This window comes from Mytilus californianus, unplaced genomic scaffold (assembly GCF_021869535.1).
Source record: "Mytilus californianus isolate M0D057914Y unplaced genomic scaffold, xbMytCali1.0.p SCAF_3, whole genome shotgun sequence".
Taxonomy (NCBI): domain Eukaryota; kingdom Metazoa; phylum Mollusca; class Bivalvia; order Mytilida; family Mytilidae; genus Mytilus; species Mytilus californianus.
This window is the reverse complement of record NW_026262679.1, coordinates 75,631,004-75,654,184: the sequence shown is the minus strand read 5'-3', so window position 1 is coordinate 75,654,184 and position 23,181 is coordinate 75,631,004. Positions and strand designations below refer to the sequence as shown.

General features: G+C 30.9%; 2 protein-coding genes across 9 annotated transcripts in view; one reads left to right on the top strand and one right to left on the bottom strand.

Moving 5' to 3' along the window:
• Positions 1-2,390: 2,390 nt before the first annotated feature.
• On the bottom strand, positions 2,391-16,945 carry LOC127733246 (cilia- and flagella-associated protein 206-like). Its single transcript, XM_052242569.1, has 16 exons — positions 16,824-16,945; positions 14,136-14,260; positions 13,522-13,605; positions 12,317-12,407; positions 11,351-11,698; positions 10,775-10,867; positions 9,573-9,685; positions 8,959-9,078; positions 8,047-8,151; positions 7,727-7,813; positions 7,145-7,243; positions 6,394-6,536; positions 5,912-6,011; positions 5,158-5,301; positions 3,923-4,011; positions 2,391-3,150 (listed from the first exon to the last, which is right to left on the bottom strand). The coding sequence occupies exons 2-16, from the start codon at positions 14,241-14,243 to the stop codon at positions 3,006-3,008; spliced, it is 1,869 nt and encodes a 622-aa protein (XP_052098529.1). The 5' UTR covers positions 14,244-14,260; positions 16,824-16,945; the 3' UTR covers positions 2,391-3,005.
• Positions 16,946-16,972: 27 nt separating this feature from the next.
• LOC127733236 (dedicator of cytokinesis protein 1-like) overlaps positions 16,973-23,181 on the top strand; it is an 81,903-nt gene continuing 75,694 nt past the window's right edge. For all 8 annotated transcript variants that reach the window (XM_052242545.1, XM_052242542.1, XM_052242544.1 and 5 more), the window contains exon 1: positions 16,973-17,125. In XM_052242545.1, coding sequence (XP_052098505.1) covers positions 17,080-17,125 — 46 coding nt within the window. In that variant the 5' untranslated portion in view covers positions 16,973-17,079. The remainder of the gene's footprint in view (positions 17,126-23,181) is intronic.

The following is a 23,181-nucleotide window of genomic DNA, read 5'->3' as shown; positions in this document are numbered from 1 at the left end:
TATATTACTAGTAAGTCAAATGAAACAGTTCATCTCCAACAACCTATAGGCAACAGTTTTACATGATCCACTTTGCCATTCTTGTGGAACTTAAATTTTGAAAGTTTCATGAATTTAATAAATGACTTAAGCATTCATAGAACAGTGAGATGAATTCCAATACAGATAGTCAAGCATTTGGGATCAAATCACAGTCATCCTGGGCATTACTAAGATGTAAAACAAAGTTAGATGAAACAAAGTTAGGATGAACATAAGTATTGGAAATGACCATCCTGAGACTTGCCATTTTGATCAATCACTTTCAGGAAAAATATAGGAAGATGGAGCTAGGTATCTGTTCTTGATTACTGGAAACAGAGCAAAGTATCCAAGATGGAGGCTACTACAGATATGTTCAGTTGAATGCTCAGTTTAACAGTGCTGATCCCACTTGATAAAAATTTTTCTTCTTATTTCATGTTTGATTAGTAACAAAACTTTGTCAAAACTCACAAGGACGTGATGCATTTAATTCTATGATTCTAAACATATTTTTGCACATATCCACAAAACAAGGAATTATTTGAATCTGAAATAATTTTGAATCCTGGAAAATTGATAAGAAATGTATGATGAATACTAACCCAACAAAATAGGGTTAGCTATGCATGCATGGCTAAGGGGGTTTAGTTAGTTCATACTGAAATATCAGTGAGATTAAAATTTACCTTAGCCATGTGCGCATGGCTAACCCTATTTAGTTGAGTTAAGTTTTAATCATTCTTTTCTTACCAATTTTCCAGAATTCAAATAATTCCTTAATTGTTACAAGCTCAAAAAAGTAAAAATCTTATCCATGCTCTCACATTAACAGCATCAATGGTAGAATATTCAGTGAATCAATAATAAACAATTCTGCAATATTTGTTTTCATGTAGTGGTTCACCAGGAAATATCCTTTTATATATTCCAGTCTGCAGTGTAGTAGTAAGTCCACTATTAATGGCCATATAAATTGACCAGTAATGACAACAAGTTATTACTCTTATTCAATACCACACAATGAATGTCCTGCCAATGGCTGCCATATTTTTTTTCAATTTGAGACAGTAATTTTTACTTAGATTTCTACATATTTTCCAAAAGGAACCAATCTCCATGTAAAATTGAAAAATCGTCTAAAAGAAATAATCCACAATGCTTTTCAATATCAAAATGGTAGCATATGCTATAAATTTATTACTTATGGATACCATATGGCATATTTTGTCAATAGTGAAAAAAAAGGTAAAACATGCTACACAGAGGAACAAGTGATCAGTATGCTGGAGTTTCTTATTGACAACATATTTGTTGAATTTGGAGGTAGACTTTTTCAACAAATTGTCCGCATTTCTATGGGAACGAACAGTGCCCCTCTCCTTACTGACCTCTTCTTATTTTCATATGAGTCGGAGTTCCTTCAGACACTTGTCAAAAACAAGAAGATCAAAGAAGCCTGATCATTTAATTTCACATTCAGATATATTGATGATGTTCTTTTCATAATAACAATCCAAACTTTTCTGATTGGATTCCATTAACATATCCTCCAGTACTAGAAATTAAAGAAACAACAGACATGACTTCCTCCGCCCGTCCCGACATTGTGTTATTGTGTTATGTTTATTTTTTGTATTCTTGTCTTTCATTTTTGCTTATGTGCTTTGTCTATATGCCATTTTGTTTTTCTTTGTTGACATATTTGTTTGTTTTTATAGTGATTAAGATTATAACACAAAGTTGACTGCTGTACCCATATTTTTGACATTTTTACCTATTATGTCTGTTTTTTTTTTCACTCATTGTTGTCAATATAATGGAATTTTATGCGACTGTCATACAAGTGAGAGGTTTAGCTAGCTATTAAACCAGGTTTAATCCACCATTTTCTACATAAAGAAATGCCGGTACCAAGTCAGGAATATGACAGTTGTTTTCAATTCGTTTGATGTGTTTGAGCTTTTGATTTTGACATTTGATAAGGGACTTTCCTTTTTGAATTTTCCTTGGAGTTCGGTATTTTTGTTATTTTACTTTTTTCTCCTTAGTCAGACATATAATCCCAATGGCAACTGTGGTTAATCAGAAATGAAAACTAAATTAAAGGTAGAAAAGAGTTACCTTTTTTCAGCAGTTATATACCTTTGAACTTAGATTAGAAGTTATTACTGTGGATTCATTTACTTTCTTGGGTAGCAATTATCGTTGATTGAGCAAAAATTGTATTTTTGTGGATAATTGATTTCATAGTTTTAACAAAGTCTACATACAAGCCTATGGAAAATTTGAACATTTAAATTTGTGGTTTGCCTCTCCCTCAAAATCCACAGAATTTGTATCCCATGAATAATAATGAGTTTACAGTATTCTCTCCAATATACATTTTATTTTATTAACCTTCAAATCATGCCTTCTAGGATGTACATCAGATATAAATATAAAGATGCATTCCATAACACCTTCACAAATGGATAGATGGACAAATGAAAAATACTGTGGATTCATTTATTTTCGCGGGTACCAATTTTTGTGGATTGAGGAAAAATTGTTTTTTCATGGATATTTGATTTTGTAGTTTTTCCGAAGTATCCATACAAGCCTCTAGAAAACTTGTACTTCGATGGACATTTAAAATCGTAGTTCACCTTTACCCGCAAAATCAACGAAAATTAGTATCCAACGAATAAAAATGTATCCACAGTAAGATCAGGGCTCTCAGTCATAAAACTTTACTCAGTACTCGGAGTACAAAATTTGTGCTCGAAACACCAAATCCAGGATTTTGATTGGTTGATTTCTGAGTCTGAGTACGAAAATGGTGCTCGAACGTTTTATGACCGCAGGGCCAGGCAACATCATATGACAAAGACAAAAGAGTGAATTTCTTTTTCAGCATAATTATTATATCACAGTTAGGTTTACATCATAATTACATATCAAAATTCAAAATTGTCAAATTCAAATAGTTTATATAGGATCAATCACGTCTGATCAACATCAATTGTAAGATCTACTTTGGTCATGTCTGTAGGCACTGTCATACCACAACCTCGTAAACCTGCCAGGAATACTGTAGGCTGAGGTACATTTGTGTAGGAATCTGTCTTCGTCTGTGTAGAATGATCTCTGAAATAAGAATAAGAGGTTTGTTGTCAAACATTTTCTTCATTTTCATTAAAAAAAAAATCAATTTTTTGACACTAGGAATCAATTATATATAACACATTATACTTATATTTCAGTTTTTATTAATGTTTCATAGAGTTTGTGATCCTTCAACAAAAACTAAGTTTTTACCCAAATTTGACACTTAGGAATCAATATAATATAGCTTATCATACCCATAAATGAAATTTGGGAGCACAGCAAGATGTTTCTCAAAATCTGCTAATTTTTTTGAAAAAAACTAAGTTATTCTCAAAATTAATTTGCCAACTTTCACAAAAAATAATATGCACAACTGTGCAAAGTTCCATTGGCATCCTTCCCACTCTTTTGGATTTTTGTGCATATACAAAAAGTTTCTCAAAAATTGTTTTTCAAGATCAGACAAAAATTGGCACAATTTACAGTAAAAAAAAATATGCACATCTACATAGAATGCATGACAACTGTGCAAAATTTTAGCAGTGTCTTGCCCATACTTTTGGAGTTTTTGTGTTTACAAAGTTACTATAGGTGTCCAAATTCAAATATTCAGGATTATTTAAGTAAATTTCAAAAAGTTATATTCGCATAGCACAATCAATAATCTTTGAGGTTTATTAACATTTAAATAATATTTTTACAGGTCTTTAGGACATGATGATTCAACACTATGTTTGTGGGCATGATAAAATATATAATCAAATAAATAATAAGCAATATTATCCTATTGTATACATTAACTAATACATACTTTGGAGGCCAGACTTGAATGGCAGTGTCTCTTCTCATATTACTGAGATTGGTCTGTACAGAGTGGGTTATCCTTGTTCTCAAGTTAGCCTGAAATTAAACAAACAAAAAATGAATAATGTCCTTTTTGGTTTATACTGTAATGTTTTTCTTTTTGTTTTATTGTGCTGTTGGATTGCTGTCTCACAGCTGTATTTCCTGCATCTCATTTTATACAATGGTACCCATTCTTTTATATACAAATTGGTAGCTTGCAGTAAAACAGCTCAAACCCAATCCAAAAATGCACCAATAGCTACTAGAATTCATTTAAGGGGAAGTCATTTTAAAATGACAACAAAATTTCTTTTCATTTTCTCATTTAGATTTTGAAGAATAGAAAGTATAGTGTCAGATATTTACAGATTATCAGGGTTTTTGCATATTGTTATAGTAAATTATCTAATGAAAATCAAAGTATGAAGCTTTTTTGACTTATGAGCTAAGCAAACAAGTTAAAAAAAAGCTGCATGTTGTGTTTAGCCCCTGATATATTAAGATATCTGTATATAGAAAATTCTGATAATTGATCTATCAGGTTGTATTTGTTCTGTTATAATAATAGTAATAATAATAATAATAATCTTTATTTCAAGAGGGTATGCTCAATTAGTACAAACACTATTCTCCCTTGAGGCCCTCACACTCCACTCACAATGCATCACACAATTTCTTCATAACAAAGATAAACATTAGAAAACATAATCAAAATTGATACATAATCATTTAAATAATTCCTGGATTTTCAAGTAAAAAAAAAGTTATCATGATAAAAACAATGAATTTTCTTTTTTTTACAAGAAAACTGGAAAAAAATGATAAGTTCAGTCAAACTATCAATTTAAGTGATAAGTTTTTGTCAAAGGAATTTCAGCCAGGTAAAGAAAACCAGTAATATGAGATTTTATATAGAGCTAAGCAAGGTTGTACAGGTGCAGAGAAGACCTATAACTCGTTGTTTCTTAGATTTATTCACCACTTGTCAATATACATAATTTGTTGGATACTTATTATCAAAGACTGTATGGAACCTCTAATGTCTACTTGATTGGTGTATATGTGGTGTTACTGTCTCACTGACATCCAATTTACATCTTCTTTTGTTCCTATAAATTATTTCCAGATCGTGTAAAAAATTAAAAAAATATTGTGATATATGGAACTCTATCTATTCAAAGCTTATGATTTCTTCCTCACCAGTTTAATAGCTTTCCGTCGAAGTTCCCATTCATTCCATTCATAGGATTTGACAATATTTGTCTCCATGAAATGTGTATCTGTCTGTGTGCCACTGTCACACTTGGTGATTGGTTTCTCTATCATCCGGCCAGCATCTTTACCCTAAATAAAAATCAGAAATATTCTATCACTTTTAACAGTTACATTTGCTTACATTGATTTATATGACATTTTGTATGTGTGCTTAGAAAAGTCAATTTTTGTGATTTAGGTTTATTTCATTATTTAAATCAGAATCACTTGACATGATGTATAAGAAATATTTTTGTCTTAAATTTTATAAGTCATTGTTACCTTCAACAGTCTGTAAACATTGACATATAACTTATACTGTCTAATTATAGGTTTTTTTATGATCAAAACTACTATGCAAAATATAATTTTAATTCCAGTTTAATATCTTTTTTCAAATTTTGATTTATTGAGAATTTTTGTGGAAATCATGCAGGTTTAGTGATGAAAGATAATTCATTACTGACATTAGTTTGCATATGTATTTTGAAAATGCATCTTACAGAATTATTGTGACCCATTCTTTCTAACTTTCAATGGGAATATGAAATTCTCAATGGCATATGAACTATCAATTAACTTATTATCACTTATAAACTTAAAATCTTGTAAAAAATGTCCACAAAGATTTTATCTCCCTTTCTGAGTGTTGACATGGTAATTTGAATATCGATATAAGCATAAGGATTAGATTTTATACCTGTGAGTAAGGTGTTATACTGGCAAATTGTGTATGAAGTTCTAATAGCTGAATCAATTCTGGACTTCTTTTGGCACCTTCAGCTACCAGACGAATAAATCTAAAACAGAAATTAAATCATTTCTTAAGATTCATTCAAACAATCTGTATGGGGCCATTTTACATTAGACTTCTGAAGAAATGTCACTCATAGTATTTTGATTTATAACCAGCAGCTGCTTAATTTAGCTAACATATCTGATTTCTTGCTTTTGATTAGAAATATGTATTCATATTACTGTTATTTAAAAAAAATGGTCACTGCGATGTAAAAAAAAAATAACAATCAATCCTTAATTATGGTATGTTAGTTTTGTGCCTTAATAAAATGAACAGATAGTTCATTTGGTATTGTTAAACTTATTATCATTCATGCTTAAATTACACTAATAATTTATAAGAGTAACTGACTATGACCTAAAATGTCACATAATGAAACATACCCATCTGGATTTTGTGAAAATTCAGTTGCTGCTTGTTTACTGCTGAATCCATAATAATGATCTTTGTATCTGAGCACACCAATTTCTGGGTTGCTAGGTAACAGTAATCTGTCAAACTTTGCCAAAGCCCAAGCACAGTAACCCTGTTTATAAATAAAACATAATAATGATCTCTGTATCAAAGAAAATGAATATCAAGGTTATTAGGAAACTTTTCAGTGAAACTATGTCAATACCCAAACTTGATTCTCTCTAATGATAATCACTTTCTCTTCCTGTTTTTTAATGAAAAAATTTGAGACTGCTGTCAAATATGTTGTCCTCACTGTTTAGTTTATTCCCAACATGATTAGAAAAGGCACCATTTTTAGAGTTTGTGATATGTTGTTTGCATTTGTCCACTAGTAAATGCCTAACTTGGATAATTCAATTAAGTGTGGATGTCTTATTCACAGTTATAAAAAAATCCTTTTACTATATCAAGGCTTTATCTAAATTTCTTTTTCTTTCAATTTTAACTTTGTATAGAGAACTTTAAAAAAGTAGTTTTTTTTTTTTTATAATTCCATCAATGCTCTTTTAGAAGAACATGTGTGCATCTTTTTTACTTAGAGATCATATTGATACAACCATGGGTTTATACATCTATGATACAACTAAGAAATTAAAAGTAAATGATACTTAAAGACCTTCTTGTTCTACATATTTTTGTCTTATTAAATCAATCATAATTATAAAAAAGAAAACTTACCCTATATTGCAGTGGTAATTTGTTAAAATGCTTTGTTGTGTCTGGAAACAACCAATCCAAATCTTTAAAATCACTGGGATTAATTTTCTCACCCTTTGACTGAAAAAAAAAGAATTATCTCCCCTGCAAATATCTATTTATGGTGTTGATGTAAATGCTTCTGCAAAACATTGTTTTGTACTCTTTTTATTAACACACAGTCTTTACACATATACATAAGTATTATTTGGCCAGATACATTGATTGATATTTGGTATATAATGGGATGTAAATTTTCCCCATTTAAAAAAAAAAAAATTGGAAAAAATATTTTTAATTTAATCTTTCAACTGAGCAAAAATGTCACTTTGAATATCAATTGTAAAGACATTTTATAAATAGTCTTTTACATGTGTTCATGTTGCCTACGCAATAGTAAGTGCCACAAACTATTTAGAAAAGGTAAAGTTTACATAATATAGATACATGTATGAAGGTCAAACTTTGACCTATACTTGTTTACTTTTTATACATTGTGTCTTGGATTGAGAGTTGTCTCATTGGCACTCATACCACATCTTCTTATTTATATGTAGTACATACTTCTTGAATTCTTTGTTCATCTGATTTAATGATAGCTCCATCTAAGAATGGAGTCAGTATCTCATCTGTAAACAGTTCTCTGTGACCCTAGAAATAAAAATCACAGTACATTCAAACCATCAATTTTTTCATTCATCTCATCTGTTATCAGCTTTCCAAAGCTGACAAAATGTACTTAAAAAGTATGTTTATTGGAATCTTATCAATGATGAAAAATATGCTGTTCATGTTAATTCAGAAATATATAAACTAACAGAAATATCTTACTAAGAACATATAATGACTCTTGGTCAATATATAACTGAGAACTGAGTACCTACCCTTGTGAATGGTTCCAGACTAGCCAATATATTGCTAAGAACACTGAGTAAAACCATCTCATCTTGAAAACCACTCCATAACTGTGATAGATGAATGAACTGAGGCTGTAATTAGAAGCACGAAAATCTAAATGATGGTCATCTAATGAGTGTTTTACAATAATAAGGTATTGAATGTTGATTGTAAATTTTACAAACAACGTTCAATATCTTATTATTGCAAAGTATTGCTGAAGTAATATTAAATACTCCAGATGTATGTAAAGCATTCTATGGTCAATTCAAGGTTGTTGAAGCCATCCCCAAAATTTAATATGTTTAAATAGTATATAAAACTTTCGGAACTAGAGCTAATTGCCATTGTGTAAGCACTTGGAATGCTGCTTATTGCCAAGAATTTTATGAAGGATAAATTCAAGTAAAGGATACAAATAAATGTTATAAAATATTTATATTTTTCCTGAAATTTTCTAGAAAACTTATAAATCATAATAGACATTTTCATGCAGAAAATAAAAATATTTGGAGATAACTGTTTAATTTTTTCATTGATGATTGTTTCCACAAATTTTTGTGTAGTTTGAAAATACAATGGTCAAACTACTCTTTGGGAAACAATATACTGAGCACATTTGAGAAACAATATACTTTACTTTTATAGAAAAGAGGTATTCCACCTTCCTACATATATAATATTCATCAAATAAAGAGGATATACACATAATTTTTCAGTCCAAAATCTACTACAACTATCCCCACATTTTGAGCCAGATTAAGACCTTATAATGCCCATTGTCCATTATGTTAAAGAAAATATTATTTCTGACTTAACTAAATTTTTGTTTGTTTGTTTGTTCAACAAAAATTCACAGAAATTTGGACTGCATGGGTGTTTTACAAATGAGTACGTACATAAACTTGAGCTGTCGGCACAGCTGTTTTTGATTGAACTGTGGCTTGTAGCTGCTCCATTCTAGTCGCTAATTGCTTTTCCAGTGATTCTACTTGATGAGCACAGCTAATAACATCATTCTAGAAATACAAATAAATTATTAAAGTTGCAATAACTCGTAGACCAATGCCAAGTGAAAATCTTCCTGGACCTGTGACATTTTAATATTTCTTATATCAATTGATGAACACATATTACCAATTTGAATGTTAACTTTGTAACCTGACAAAGTCTAAGTTTAGTCAGTGAGAAAAGACATACTCATCATTTTCTACAATCCTAACTCTGTTGCTGTGAGTTGTTTTTATTATTTAAGATTGTCAATTTTTCATGGAGATTGAATTTTGTGATTTCTTATGCAGAACATGTCCAATAGGTTTTATTTTCACATTTTTCTTATTCCTGTCTTTGAATTCCCTTAAACAACAGCAATAAAAAAGCTATTTCTTTGAAAAATTGATTACTTCCTTATATAGGAGTATGTTTCAGTGTCCACCTTTTGTTTGTCTTTGCCAAAATAACATAATCAGGTGTCTTGATATAGGCGATGACATGTCAATCTAAATCTACTTACTAATATAACTCTAAGGAAAGCCTCATGTTGTCTTGTATTTATCAGTGATTCCTTTAAAAGCTGAGTGGATGGACCTTCACTTGAATCACCGGAATGCATCTTTTCTATCAAAGCTACAAAAATGTAGTAACGTTAGTTGATGCTACAACTATATTCAAAGTGTAATTACAATATTTTTGTATATACATTTTTTAAACGACAAACATAAAACTTTCAAATACTCTAGACAATTAAAATCTCATCTTATGGTTAAGGTACTTGACCATGGTTGAAAGCATTTAACTTTTTTCTAGACAAATACCTGATATCTGCTTTCATTCATATTATAAAGTGTCCTATCTTCATAGCAGCTATATTAATGGTTAAATTTTAACCTAAACTTTAAGATGAAAACATTTCTCATAAGATAAACATAAGTTGTCTCCCATGTTCATTTGTCTATGATCAATTCTCTTTGAAATGCAGTGCTGAGACCAGAATTCAGGAAAAATTATTACCTACCAAGTTTCAGAATTTTATATTGAAACAAATGCATGGATTTTGCAGGTTGAAATCAGTCTGCACTTGTATTTAGATATAGGAAGATGTGGTATGAGTGCCAATGAGGCAATTTATAAAAGTAAACAATTATAGGGCAAGGTACGGCCTTCAACACAGAGCATTGGCTCACACCGAACAGCAAGCTATAAAGGGCCCCAAAAAATTACTAGTGTAAAACCATTCAAACGGGAAAACCAACGGTCTAATCTATATAAAAACGAGAAACGGGAAACACGTATGAACTACATAAACAGACAACAACTATTGTATTTTTAAGAATTGAATGCTTCTTTTTGTAAATTTATTGGGGTGTAAAAGTGTTGACCGAAGTACATTTTGTATGAAGCGAGGAAGCGCTTCATTCTAAAAATGTGAGCACGGTCAACGCTTTTACAACCCTATATAATTACTAAAAGAAGCATTCAATACTTATATTACTTTTTTTTACTAGGATCATGAAAACACGATTTCTATAAAGTTTTTCTTTTATTTACCTGTGCACTTTATTGTGGAAGCTCGTGTCATTATGAATGTTACATTTCATTTTGAAATGAAGGTTAATTTCATAATGACGCAAGATAACTGTTAGCCAATCAAAATAACGTATTATAATGAAACATACATGTAATGTAATTATACAAATATAAGGCACATTATATTACCTGTATATTTATTGGCAGCACGTAGTGTGGACTGGATTTCTGAATCTACATTCTGTGTTGTGGCAGGTACAGCTTCATTTAGAATGGCAGGTACTATAGAATGAAAAAGATACCATGTCAGTTTAAAACTAATGAAAATGTGATGAACCATATCAATGTTATAAAAATGCTACTATCATTTTTAGAATAAAACTGACTGATATACCTCTGGCATCAAGCAAGCATTGTAAATGAATAATATGTGTAATTTCAAGCAAACTGATTCTTAATTTCTTAAGACTTTAACAATTCAGATCCCTGCTTAAATATACTGTTTCAAAAATGATACTTAAATAATGGTAATGTGACTGTTTAAAATAACCACGATCAGTCAAAATAACATGTGTAAGTATAATACAATTAAGTGAAATTTTTTATGCATGTATCTTTCCCTCTTAACTTACTTACTTTACTGTAATTGATCATGCTGTCTCCATTTTCTTGAATTTGGAATTTCACAACTATGTGATTTATACTTTTACATTTATTGTCTAAAATTTTTAGTATTTAACAAAATCATTTGTACATCAAACTTACAATCATCAATTCCTTCTCCTCCTTTACCACATTCCTTATTGAAAAGCCTAATACCAGTCACAATCATTGTCAATTCCAAGAGTTGTCTTTCTTTGTCACGCTTTGTCAGAGACATGAAAGTTCCCAATTCTGTTTGCGGGAAGACACTCTGTAGAGCTGCAGTTGCCTCCCTTACTACAGCTATATCTGTAGGGCTACCAAGACCAGATCTTAATAAAACAGCAGAAACAATTTTACGATACAAGCTCTCTAATTCTTCTCTCGTTCTTGCCCTACTGTCTGTGATTTCACGGATCACTGGTTGTAACCGGGATTCCAAAACTCTTCTGTGTTCTTCCAAAAAGTCAGCTAAAAATAAATCAAGTATTTCATCAACATTGTAAAAGAATAATTAACCATTCTAATGAGTAGCTTCTAAAAAATAACTGCTATTCTGATGTTTAATATTTTCCCCATTTCCATTCTCAATTTTAATATATTGCTTCTTAGTTCCAACTAACCAATTTGTTTTTATTGAATAGAGTTTCTTACATGCTTGTATATCCTGGTGTTGTGCCTTCTTCTTTAGTTTCAAATGATTCAAGAAGCACAATACATATTTTGTCTAAAGCCCTTTTTCTTCCCAACACATGTAACAATGTGATCTTATATATGCCCTTTTCCTGAGATGTCTACCTTGTTTTAAGAGGCAGTTTTGAGATGTAGAAATTTATGTTAGCATTATATAAATTTACACAATTAATACTTATTCTATTCATTCTTTGTTTGTTTAAAAAAAAAAAAAATGTCATTGTATGTTTCATTTACTTTTTGTGCTTCAGTGCAATATTTATAACCTGCATGAACTTTATGTGCCCTTTGGCTTTTCGCAATAATGACAGCTTTTATGAAAGTAACTTTAGTTTTTTACTGGTTTCCAAATGGTACAAATGTATCAGAAGAAAGCATATTTTGTATAAGACTTACATCTAGTTGTATAATTCATATCAAAATAGACCTGCATTTTGACTGTATCTAAAGATGGTGTCCTTGTATCCATCAGTCGATCAACGCACAGCTGAAAAAAGAACAATACAATTACAGTATATAAATTCATATATTATATCAAAATAGACCTGCATTTTGACTGTATCTAAAGATTGTGTCCTTGTATCCATCAGTCTATCAACACACAGCTTAAAAAGAACAATGCAATTGCATTATATATAAATATAGATAAATATAGATTCTTACATTGGTACCAGTGGATTATCGGATTTATCCAATCGAGATAGTTATGGGTCTGGAAAGGGTTAAATTGCCACAGAATTAGAGAAATAGACATATTATGTCAAAAGTAAAAAAACAAAACTTGACCTGCCATATGTCCATGTGCCTGTTTCAAGTTAGGAACCTCATTATGGGTTGTATTTTGTCATATCTTAATGTATTTTTGTCATTTTGGAAATTTGGTGTTGATTGCAGATCTATCTATGTTGGTCTGTTAAATTTATCCAATTCTTATTTAGATTGTGGGCAAGTAAGAGCTTGATATATGGTTAAACATTTTTACACCTGTCTTTGGTTGAGTTGTATGTTTACCTGTAACTGTATTTTTTGTGCTGTCTCAATGGTGTATAGCCAAATTCTCCTTTATTGATATATATATATATATATATATATATATATATATATATAAAATCTATGTATGTTGAAAAAGAAAAAAAATTCCACTGTATCAACAGAAAATAATTCACAAAAATCTTATATATTTTTGTTCTTTCATTTGTACCATGTAAATTTAGTTATCGCTATTTTGTGTTACATTTTTCCTTTGATCTTTTTTGTGATAATTTTTCATATCATACTACTCACGTGAGATAGAAAATTATCGCTAGAAACTTAGGGTGCACATGCTGTTGTCAATGTATACTTCAATGACGTCATAGGTAAAATAGCAATAAACAAATTATCACTGCTCTTTCAAACTCAAGGATGTTTCTCAGCCACATCCCATCTCAGACTCAGGGCTGTCGCCCTTTGATGAGATTGTAACTGAGAAACACCCGCTCGTTTGAAAAACCATTGATAATCTATAAATCTCAGTTAGTGTATATCTAGGTAAGATACAGGAATTTATAATTCTTACTGCAATTATCAGGCAAAAAACTATTTTAAATTTCACTATTCACCTTGATAAGTTTCTGTACATCATCTTTAGTGAGAGTTCTGTCCACATTGAACTCATTTACTGGATCAAGAACCACAGCTTTCACCTATACATGTATAAACTTATAATGTAACATAATATATATATAATATATGTAAACAAGACATGGCTTATATATATATATATATAAGTGACATATGAATTCAGAAATCCTGAAAATACATTCCTTGTCAAAGTTAAAGTTTGAATATATATACTGCTCTCCAATAAGTTAATATTTGTCACCACGACTTATGTGGTTAAATATAATATCTAAAATGTCATTAACATGTCATACTGAGATGAAAAAATGTTTCAAATTATGTGTGTGTTTTGCAACCAGCACTGTTTAAAGCTTCAATTTCAGTATCATTTATAAATTTGAAGGTATTTGACATACATAGTGTTTTCATCTGAAAGTCATAGTGAAGTCTTCAACAATGAGCCAAAGTTCAAGATGGCTTCTATTACAGATTTGAGAGAAATGTTTACTTCTTTGTTCATCTTATATCTGATCATTACTCACCATAAACCCCAAATGTTTTCTTACTATATTACTGATGCATTCTTTTTACATTATTTCTAATAGGTACTCACCATAAATGCCACAAGAGTTTCCGATACAGCTTGTCCTTTGCTGGCACATTCTTGTGCTATTTCTCTGATGATGTTTTTGATCACACTTTCTGCTTGAGCTCTAGACATGGTTAGTTTTTTAAGATCTGTAAAATTAATAATAATAATAATAATTTCAAACAAAAATAAGGTCATGACAAAGCAGAATATTCCAAGTTAGTTGAAGTTACTATCTTTTCTTTCTATCCCTCTTTCTCTGCATCAATAAACTAATTCCTCATTGATTGCTATTTAAGTGTATTGTGTTTTAATGCCTTTTTACCTCAGCTTGACCTTTAACCTTGACAATCAATTCGAGTCATCCTCTCTTTATAGGGACTATATAGCAAATCAACCAACCAGTATTTGCCAGTATTTACAGCCGGCATGGTCAATTCTAGTATTGACTGCTTTTTTGCCAACCTTGATTGTGATACTGTATATTGAGTTAAATGAGGATTATCATTTTGACAAAATTTTGAACTATTTCAACTTAAACCCATCCTCACTTTATAATAATTATTTATATATATATGGTTTTTCCGTGACATAATTTGGATTTGTTTCCCTTGATGGTAGACAAATTGGTTGATTATCTTCTTTAATTTATCAACTTGAAACATGTGTTCCAATCAAGTTTGGTAAAAGATCCTTTTCAGATCATTGTGATGAATTAAACAATATTAATTAAGGCTAATTTAATCAAAACTTGTTTAAAAAAACTACTTTTTCTGATGTCTAGCAGTCAATATAACTTACTAAAACAGGTTGAATTTAGTTTACTTGTGAAAATTTATGCTTATTGCCCTCGGACATGTTGGCAAAGAGAATAACTCAAATGACATCAATGGAACCGTTTATTACAAAATTGTATGAAGATTTAGTAACCATATCATGTTGCAAGCTTAGGGGAAAAGTAGGAAATACCAATCAATACCTAACCAGTTAACATAGAACATCCCCTAACCTAACCATTATCATAAATGAACCCTTATATTAAACTATAGGCATTACAGGGAACTCAAAGTAAAATGCTTTCATGTCGATCCATCCTAAGTTGTTCAGGCCCAATCAAATTTTCACACCTTTTTTCTTGTTAACAAGGTCTAATAACCATGTCACCTGAAGTTTCCAAAATATTTTATAGGAACAGCAAATCAAAAAAGAATGGTGCTTTGAAACACCCAAGATGTATGTTTATGACTCAGAAATTTTTTTCTGCAATGAAATGCAGGGTTAATTTCCTACAACTGTCAAATTCAAGGGAATATTTTTTTTTAGGCCTTTTTCGTATGAAACCGGATGTGATATACTATTATTTGGTTGTATTACACCTGTATTCCTCTGTCTGTATGTCAGAATTGTAAAAATCATGATCATTGCAGATGAATTTTCATGAGGTTTTTACACCGCTTAAAAAGAAGAGCATGGCTGATTGACAAAATTCAAAGATGCAGTACTACCTTACACAATGAAATAGAAGCTTATGGACATTACACTTATTGAAACAGATCATACCATAAATTCTGTCATTCTTGTAATTGAATTACCAAATCATTTTAAGTACAATTTACTACTACTTTTTATTTTTCACTAGGAATCAGATGAATGTCCTTCTTTGTGCATATTTTTAAATTGGAAAAGTCAATAATCACTTTAATATTATACACAAGAAAATATATCCTGATATTCAAGCTACTTGTTCATCTTTTCTACACTATATTATAAGTACTAGAATCATGCAAATAAAAAGAAGAAAAAGGCTTATAAACTCATCATCAATATACCATATAAAAAAAAGATTAGACCCTTTTTCTGGAGCACAAAACAGAGCACGCTAAAAACGCTGCAAAAAATAATTATTTGTAACCTTTGAAATTGGTGTCACACACTAAAACCCCAATGGGGATTTCAAAAGTTGGCAGGTATGAAAGACATACAAATCAAATCCAAGAAGCTAAATACACCTTATCGCTATTTGGAAATATGTCCCGGCTGACCCAAGAATCTGTCCCGCTTGAATTATTGACGTCATACAACAATCACTTTTCCATTGTGGTGTCAGATATTTTGTATTATGACGTCAAAATTTAACGGGAACCTTTGTGATGTCCAGTAATGGAGGACAATTAGCGATAAGGTGTATTGTACTTTAATAAACGTATTTACACTTTTGGTATTTAGCTATATTTTGCCTCCGAATGACTAGGCCTTAGATCTACTCCGAATCACCTTTTGACGTCAGACAACAATCACTTTTTAATTGTGACGTCAAATGTTTTGAATTATGATGTCAAAGTTTACGGGAACCTGTGTGATTTTACGTAATGGCGTACAAATTTGCATACAAGTGTAAATACGTCTATTGAGTAAATATGACATAAATATCTAAAAATTATACTATATTTATAGACTTTTTCATCTATAAAAGCAGTTTTCAGTGGCAGATCCAGAAATTTTCATAAGGGGGGCCACCAGTCATGCTTCAGTCATTCGCTAAATAATCAACCAAATGTTCCCACAAAATGGGGACCCGGTCAACGGACTTGCAGGACGATCGAAATTACTGGACTTGAGGGTATTTGCAGCTACAGTCGTACAGACGTGAAACTACAGCTAAAGAAACTCTAGGCAAGTTAACGTCACACTTAGTTAACTCTTTATAATTACCTTCCTCTCAACTTTTTTTTAACCAAAGATAAAACCTTTAAAAACTGTGAAATACAACTGAAAATTTCTAAAATGAAACTTCGACGTCCATATTGTTTATATCCTTGGATACAGTGCGCGCGCCTAACCCGGAAAAGAAAGTAGAATCACGTGACACGAATGGAAGTCGAGTATCGTCTGTGTACACTTTTACATTTTGTGTAGTGGAATTTTTAATGAAGTTATGATTAATCTTCTGACATGAATAATCATAAAAATGACCAAGTGGGTTAAATTTGATAGCAAATCAAAACATGGTATAGGTAAGCAACCAAATTTGTCATAAAAACTGCATAAAAATTGTAAAAAATGGATAAGGAAGTGATGTTGAGGAGGTTGATGATGAGATTGACACAGTTTTGTTGATTCCACACTTAACCATGGTCGTTCTGACCATGGTATATCTGTTAAAAAATATGTGACGATATTTAAAGCATATAGTTCCACTTGATCCTATTGCACATTTTTTTCCCAACATTTACATTAATAGTCTGGCAAAATTTGAGATCTGACTTACAAATGACATGTTAAAATGAAATATCTTTAAATTTGGTCCCAGATGAGATATCAAAAATGTCAGTCAGGCAAAACACAACTGACCCAGAAAAAACATCCAAAGTCTAAATGTTTATGTTTTAGATCATGATTTTTTGCCGTTAGGCCAAAAGGGCATTATGGTTCACTCTGTCTGTCTGTACATGTACATCCCAAAATTGGTTTTAGTTCTCTAACTTTTGTTTGCCTCAATTAAATGTTATGAAACTTATACACAGTGCTTATGACCAAAGAACGCATATCATGTTTAAATTTTGGTGGTGTCACTATCAACTTTCTGCAGTTAGGCCAAAACAATATATGTCTGTTTATGGTTACTTGACCGACCCTACTTTTGAACACCAACCCTAAGTCATTTTATTTCTGTTGTAAAGTGAAAAAGTAAAGGAACTCGTGTCAAAAAATAAATCAAATGCATGATACATCTAAATGTTCACAATCGTGAATATGACAGCTGTTTTAAGGAAACTCGTGTGATGAAATAAACATTTTGCTGCCATTTTTTCCAACCAATAACCAAGGGAAATAATCCAATCATTAATAATACGGGTAAACTCGGCCCATGAACAACTCGGACCACATCAAGATGGACTGCACGACTCAAATTCATGTCGCAAAAAATCAAATGGTTATATTCCTATTTTTTTTTAATGATGTAACCTTAAACAGACATTTATTTTTTTTTGCCTTATATCCCTTTATAAATAGATATACAAAAATACTGAATTTGTTGTTTCCACAGTCTAACTTTACTTTATCTCAACCACATGGTATGAAACATATACACAATACTTATTACCACCAAACACAGATCAAGTTCGAATTTGGATGGTGCACTTTCTCTGTTCTTGAGTTATGTCCCTTTATTAATGGAAAATTGCTGAATTTACCGTATATTTACAAGCCTGGGCATCTTTTTCCTATAGACACATTTTTCTTATATCAAATTATTTTTTGGATTCATAACATATTTGCTAATTCTACACCTGATATACAAATATATATATATATATGCTTTGTAGACGAAAATCACTTCTGTCCTATCATTATAAGTATAAAATTGTCGTTTATGTCTAATATGATTATGATTAGGGACTGTGACTGTGTGCAACAACAGAAAATTTATTCACACTTTTGTCTTCTGTTGTAATGTATTTTGATCCAGTATCTTGCCTTTTTTTGTTTTGTCTAAAACCGATATATTCTTTTCCAAATCACTTGTCAAACATTGACCGAAACCCATATTCTTATGATAATAACTACAGACGCACGAATGGCTCAGCTACGGCTCAGCTGAGAGAAGACAAACGATCACAAAGTAAAAAAAATATGCATCCCACATGCATTAACAGACATTTGGTCAGATCCCCATAGTTAAATGTATATATTATTACAATGTAAATGCATTGTTTCAATATATTGATTTAAGTGGCTTAAATTTGTTAACTTTATACAATGTATATATCTTTTTAATGAGAAACAATGAATTTAATCAACGATAAATGACAATTTAAGACATAAACTGAGACAACTGTTACTTAAATTGTATTCTCAGGTATGATTTGAACAATATAGAAAAGAATTCAATAAGTAGGATACATATGGCCCTTTATATAAAATAATTATTGTAAAAAAACAAACATTACAGTGCTGCAGGCGAACAAGCACTTCTCTTTGAAGTCTCACCACTTATCCATAGTTTGAGAACTGCATTGTAATATGTAAGTAATTCTGTTTTAAATATCATTACCCTCAATGCAAGTTCATTTATTTCGTTTACAGAGTGAAATAAAATTACCGGCTATCATATGCATGATATTAGTATTTCCTTCTGTAACTTTGACATCTTTAGGTTTTTATTGACAGTTGAATTAATTTGTATTGTGTGAAATTGATTTATTTCAAATGCTTTGTAACAATGTTGATTTTTGGAACTGTGGATTGTCTTGAATTATATCATATGGCCATGTTTTCTAAGACAATATTCTAGTTTTTTTCCCATTGATGTGATATTGTGTGATCAAAGAGTTCTCATAGTTAGTGCTATTTCTTTCTTTGATAGTTTATTTGATCTGCTGTTTGAAAAAACAAAACATGTGTGTTAATATTTTTGATACTTGTAAGTTCATCATAATATCCTTCCTCTTTCTACTAATTTTTCTTTACATTATTGTTTTTGTATATTGAAAGCATAAGGATCAAATGTACATTTGTACTAGTATTTCTTTAGTTGCCTTTAAAAAAGATTTTCAAAAATGCATAGCATGCATTTGAATTTGTGTCAAAGTTCTGAAATTTTTCAGTTGATATTGAAACTATAATGTTGAAAAATCATGTACAAAATCATGTATATCTAAGATATTTTTGTTTTAAAATTTATATCCTTGTATACATATTTCTGAATCTAGAAATTTCAAACTTTGGTTTGTTAATTTAAAAAAGCAACTTTCGGGAGGACATTCTTGTTTTACTTTTGCAAAATTAAGCTTGTTTTGTCAAGTATTTTGCTCCATTATACCCTTCCATTCTTTCCATATTTTGTTGTTAAACTGTTATTTGTATATTTCAGTCAATTAAAAATTTAATATGTTTACTAGTAAATTCAATGCTTATTTACGAAAAAGGCCACCCATTGGATTCTTTAGAAAGACAATGGCTTGATACATTTCTCACATCTCTGGGTTCGAAAAAAGAATTTCCTTCCTACCTACATGTACACATTCCCAAGAGACATTGGATGGGTTTGTGCAATCTGAATTTTTTTAATGATGCAGTGTTCTCTCCAGGGCCTTTTACCATCACGGTAATGTGATGTTATTTTGCTAGAGAATTCTTATGAAATGTGTTTTTGATTTGATGCTCTTATTATTAGAATAGAAACAGCTGATATTTCAAAATTTCTTGTTTAGGCTTCTCCAAATTGATTCATAGTTCTTCGAATTCACTTGCTCCAAAATTTGGGAAACCTATAAAACATGATAAATATGCCATTTCCTGAAGACTTTCTAAATTATCACTCCAGTTACCGGTAAATGAATCTAATTTAAAATGTCATCGCTTGACCTACAATTAAGTTCAAAAGTTTTATGTTAAAAACATATTTTTTCGCTCCTGAAAACAGAAGTTTTGAAGAATAAAATTGAAAATGTACCTTTCTTTCACCAAATTCAGGTATTGTTTGCTAAAAAATACATTTTGAAAAAAGAAAAATCTTGCTCAATTTATTGCTCCAATTGGTTTACAACAAGTTTTTAATTTGGAATTGCCTTATCAGGATCATAATATATGAAACTTATAGAACACTGGCTGGCCTTTAGTGCATGTCATTTAAATTATCTGACCCTCCTGGGTAGTCAAGTTCAGAAAACACCCTGTCATCATGCAAATATGAAATTATATAAAAAATGAAAAAGACCATAATCCAGGATGATACTATATTGAAGATTTGGAAATGCATAAATCTACCTGACACAGTATCTTCAAATTCTTGATAGTGATTAATCCTTGAAAAAAGGCAATTGAGTAAAAAGACACCTTTATAGATGAGGAAGGTATCAGAATCCTCCAATCACATGTTGCTGTTACAGTGTAAGAAGGAAGTTATTTTTTGGTAAAGAAAACAGATGAAGATGCTTCTTATATGTATTATTGTAAAAGAAAAATCTTTATTGTTGTAAAAATGAGAACCACACAAAAGGGGCCATTTTAAAGATCTGTGCCCCTCTGTCCTCAGTTTCAAGAAAGGACAGTGTGTTTTTATATATATTTGCTGCTTTCCAGTACTCATCCATGTACGTACACATGGTACATGTGAACTTGTTACCATATTTTAAGTAAACAAACTATTAAGTACAGCTGACAATTACAGCAATATCTGAATTTGAACAAGGTATGTTTGGCTCATTGGTTTAGTATGATGTCCATTTTCACTGAACTAGTACACATTTTTGTTTAGGGTCCAGCTGAAGCCCGCCTTCAGATGCGGGATTATCTCGCTGCTGTGGTGAAGACCCATTGGTGGCCTTCGGCTGTTTTCTGCTCTTTGGTCGGGTTGTTGTCTCTTTGACACATTACCCATTTCATTCTCAATTTTATGTGAATAATCATGGGAGCATAATTCCACTCAGCATTTTTTTAACAGTGTCCTCTGTATCCAAAAATCACATTTAAACGGCTTCAGTTCATACATTTCAATAAATCCTGTCATCTGTTTACAGATAATATGTGACGCAAAAAGACATGACAGAGGGTGATCAGTTTATTAATGTTGCAACTGTGCTATTTTAGCTGTCAAATTACATTGACTGTACATTTATATGTGATATACAGTCTCTTACCATATATTGCCTTGTTTATGACATTGACAATGCGTTTCTGTAGAGTTTTATTTATGACGTCAATATAGAATACCGGTTTATGGAATTTTTTATGTCGTCCGCTTTAAATTTAAAAAATGATGGCTTTTACCACAAATATTTCATTTGGAACAATTGTAAGAGTTGCGGTATATGAAAAATAACCATAATTGTCTCGAAATATAAATTTTATTTGAAATTGGCTCAAAAAAGATTAATATATATATGTTATTTGCCTCATATAATAGTTATTTGTTGGAAGTATATGATAAAAAGATTGATACATGTCCTTTTCCATATCATCCCAGGTATCATCTCTCGACCCATAGCAGCCCTCAACTAATGTCCTGGGATGATACCAAGGCCGATATGAAAAAGGCCATGTATTAGTCTCTGTATACAGTTTTGACATGAGTACATGTAACTGTAATCATTAAACAGATTTTTTTTAACTCCTAAATTAAGTTTGCACAATATGCACTGCTGTGAAAAAAAAGATAATTATGTGCTTTTTGGATAGGTATAACATGGACAAAGATGTTTAATAAGATTTCTTAAAGATTACAACACCCTCCCCTTATCCTACAAAATACTATGGTATGTGCCTTGGGATACGTATACATTTTTTGTAACTTGGACAAAGCTGTTTATTAGGATTTCTTAATGACTACCATACCCAATCTAATTAAAATTAGTTCTCCACACTTGCTCCTCGTTGTTTATATGTTGCGCGACATATAAACAACGAGGAGCAAGTGCGGAGAGCTAATTTTAATTAGATTGTACCATACCCTACCCTTCTTCCTGCAAAATATTATGGGGTTTAATACTAGCTAAGGGAGTACAACAAAAATGTAGGTCCAATATGTTGTATTGATACTAACTTCCTGTATGTTCTAATGTTAGTACCAGGTTTCCTGTGAATTAAACCATCTCCCTGATATGAATCAATTTGAAGATAAACAATTAATGTTAACTTCCTTGTTAAATTAAATTTAGAGTGTAGGTACTGAAATCTTTTTGATATGTATTTAGTAAAGAATATTGTCGCTATTGGACCTCATTAAGTTTTGGGATTGTATATGAGGAAGGCAATAATCTTTTAAACACACACAGTGTACACAGTATGATTAGAAAGCAGTTGTATTGCTTTCTCTTATCAGAAACTGGAAAATGCAGGAAAAATTTAATTTTTGCCCATCATGTCCACAAGAAATCAATTGAAAATTAAACGTAAACAACATTGACTAAAAATAAGGGACCACGATTTATGGTCTTTATCTTGGGAAATTCTTTCTTATCACCAAAAAAATCCAAATATATATCTGTCAGGGTTTTAAATGTACCAGGTATGCTTGTATAAAAAAAAAGAGTTTTGGTTGTATTCTCTTTTATTTCATGTATAATAA